The 2,667-nt window shown below is 27.3% G+C and overlaps 1 protein-coding gene across 1 annotated transcript; it reads right to left on the reverse strand.

Moving 5' to 3' along the window:
* Window positions 1–520: 520 nt before the first annotated feature.
* LOC106344520 lies at window positions 521–1,316 on the reverse strand. The gene is made up of 2 exons (XM_013783884.1): window positions 945–1,316; window positions 521–838 (listed from the first exon to the last, which is right to left on the reverse strand). Exons 1-2 carry the CDS (start codon window positions 1,011–1,013, stop codon window positions 521–523), a joined length of 387 nt encoding a protein of 128 aa, XP_013639338.1. The 5' UTR covers window positions 1,014–1,316.
* Window positions 1,317–2,667: the final 1,351 nt, after the last annotated feature.

The raw sequence follows: 2,667 nt of genomic DNA on the forward strand, positions 1-2,667 counted from the left end.
AAATTGAACCGGAAAACGGTTCAAACTAAATATTTGATCTAACATATTACAGATTCGTAAACCATCATTTAAAATACCCACTTAAACCGATATTAAACCAAATCAAACTGAATCACTATGGTCTAAGTCCTCTTCAATGTTTTCTGTCACCGGCAAAATCATTCACATCACCCAAAACTCTCTATGGTGGTCTCTCAGCCTCTAATTCTCAATCTTAATATTTGTTATTTCATTTGGGTCTGGAACAATGATGCGTAATCAAAGCTTACACGGAGTTGTCTACATCACGACAATCAAGAAATCAATGGGAAACTGAGAGATGTGGGAGATATGAGAGACTGATTTAAATCAGATTTAGAAAAATTAGGAGAGGTGAGAGACTTAAGCTTTATCTGCAGAGCCGTGCGAAGGTTTAATGGGGCCTGAAGCGAATATAAAAATGGGGCCCCTTTATAATTTTTTTTTATCATAGTACAATATATATTTGAAAAAAAAATATTAAGACAATAACTTTAAAAAACTAAGTATTATCTTGAACTTGATCATTCACGTCTTCATTCTCCTTTTCACTTAGATTATCATCCTCTTCAGTGACATCAGTAACATCATCTTCAACCTCCTTATCTTCTTCATTGACATCCTCATCATTTATTTCATTCTCATCTTCCATTGGATCATCAAACTCATCACCACTTCTACCGGATTCATTAAGATTTGCTGATTTTACAAGAAATCTGTCCATAGAACCTTGCATTGATTTCACCAATGCATCAACTCTGTCTTTTTTTTTGTCTTTTCTTGGCTCCTGATGCACATGATCTCGTTGGAGGCATATTTTCTGAAATTAATAATTAAACTTAAATCAACAAAGACTGAAAACTAAAAAAATAAAAAAATAAAAAAATTCACCACTTTAACAAAACTGATGATAATATAAGAGACACCTGTAGCACAGGATTGAGAACCAAGAAAGAAGACGTGTGTGCTTGCTTGAGAAAGATTGATGTGAACATTGCACGTAGAATACTTAGGAATATATACGAACCAAATATATTAAGTATAACTGCACTTTTTCCTTTTTATTTAGGAGTTTGACATATAAAACATATATTCCTTTTTTCAATTTGGAAAATTGACAATAAAATAAAATACTCATTTTTTTAAAAAGCAATGTAGATAATTGAACTTGTATTGAATAATAAATGGCAAACTTAAACCAATATACTACTAATAATTTTTGGAAATTTGGGGCCCTAAAAAAACTATATATTTTGGGGGCCCTAGGCGAAAGCCTTTTTGGATACACTTGAAGCACGGCTCTGTTAATATAGCATATAAATTTAATAGTATTAAAATAAAATTTGTTTTAATTATATATAAGGTTCTTTAAGGGTATTTTTTAAAATTAATAAATTAGTGACTCAGCTAAAAACTAATAATAAATCAATGACTTAGCTAAAACCTAATAAAAACATGACAAATAAAAAAATTACCTAAAATTATGGAAAATATGACAAATATAGATAAGTTAGACAAGGTGTGATACTTGAACCAATATTTTATTTACGACTTATTCTCAGGTTACACCCCTAGGGTGAACCTCTAGGTTCACCAACCAATAGGATTGTGTTATTTCATATTCGATATCTTTTGAAAAAGAAAACAAAATATTGTCAAATTATATTATATTTTTAAAATTAAAAGGTAAAAAAAAAAATAAATAAAAAAATAATAGTAATTACAAAAAAAATATTTTTAACGTAGTCAGCAAAACATTAAACCATAAATCCTAATCCCTAAACTCTAAAATCAAAATCATTAAACACTAAAACACTCAAGGGTTTAGGGTTTATGATTTAGGGTTTAGGGTTTAGGGTTTAGGTTTTAGGGTTTTCGTGTTTTTTTATTTAGAGTTTAGAATTTATCCAAGAGTTTACGGTTTACCTAAGGGTTTAAGGTTTACCCAAGGGTTTAGGGTTTACCCAAGGGTTTAGGGTTTTTGATTAGGATTTAGGGTTTAATGTTTTGCTAACGACATAAAAAATATTTTTTTGTTAATTCGTTTTTCTGTAACTACTATTTTTTTTTTACATTTTTATTTTAAAAACATAATATAACTTGATAATATTTTGTTGAGAAATACCCTATGATAGCACTAAAAAAGTTTTTGTCACAAATATAGACTCTATGGATCAAAATGACCAAAATGTTTCATTAAAGAGGTAAATATACATTTATACCCATAGGGTTAACTAATTCAAACCTTAGGGTTTAGAGTTAAGGGGTGGGGATTTGAGATTGAAGTTTAAAATTTTATAAAATAAAAAATAAATATTAAAAATTTGAAAATAAAAATTTTAAAAATAGTTTGAAAAAATATTTTCGAATTACAAAAAGAAAATTTGAAAAAAAAATTAAAAAAAGAAAAATTAGAAAAAAAAATTTCAAAAAAACTTTATTTATAAAAAAGTTCGAATTTGAAAACATATAATTAAAAACTATAAAAAAGAATTTTTTTTTTTTTTTTTTTTTTTTTTTTTTTTTTATAAATCTAGGGTTTTAGAGTCCTTTTACCTATTAAATGAAATATTTTGGTCAATTTCTTATTTGGGGTCTATTTTTGTGAACAAAACTTGAAAATAATCTATCTAAGAGAATTGCCCTATT

This window comes from Brassica oleracea, chromosome C5 (assembly GCF_000695525.1).
Source record: "Brassica oleracea var. oleracea cultivar TO1000 chromosome C5, BOL, whole genome shotgun sequence".
NCBI classification, from domain to species: domain Eukaryota; kingdom Viridiplantae; phylum Streptophyta; class Magnoliopsida; order Brassicales; family Brassicaceae; genus Brassica; species Brassica oleracea.

Coding starts and splice junctions, on each gene's coding strand:
- LOC106344520 (XM_013783884.1), bottom strand. CDS start 1,013: ATGTTCACATCAATCTTTCTCAAGCAAGCACACACGTCTTCTTTCTTG. Junction 839..944: donor TTCTCAATCCTGTGCTACAG/GTGTCTCTTATA, acceptor TATTAATTTCAG/AAAATATGCCTCCAACGAGA.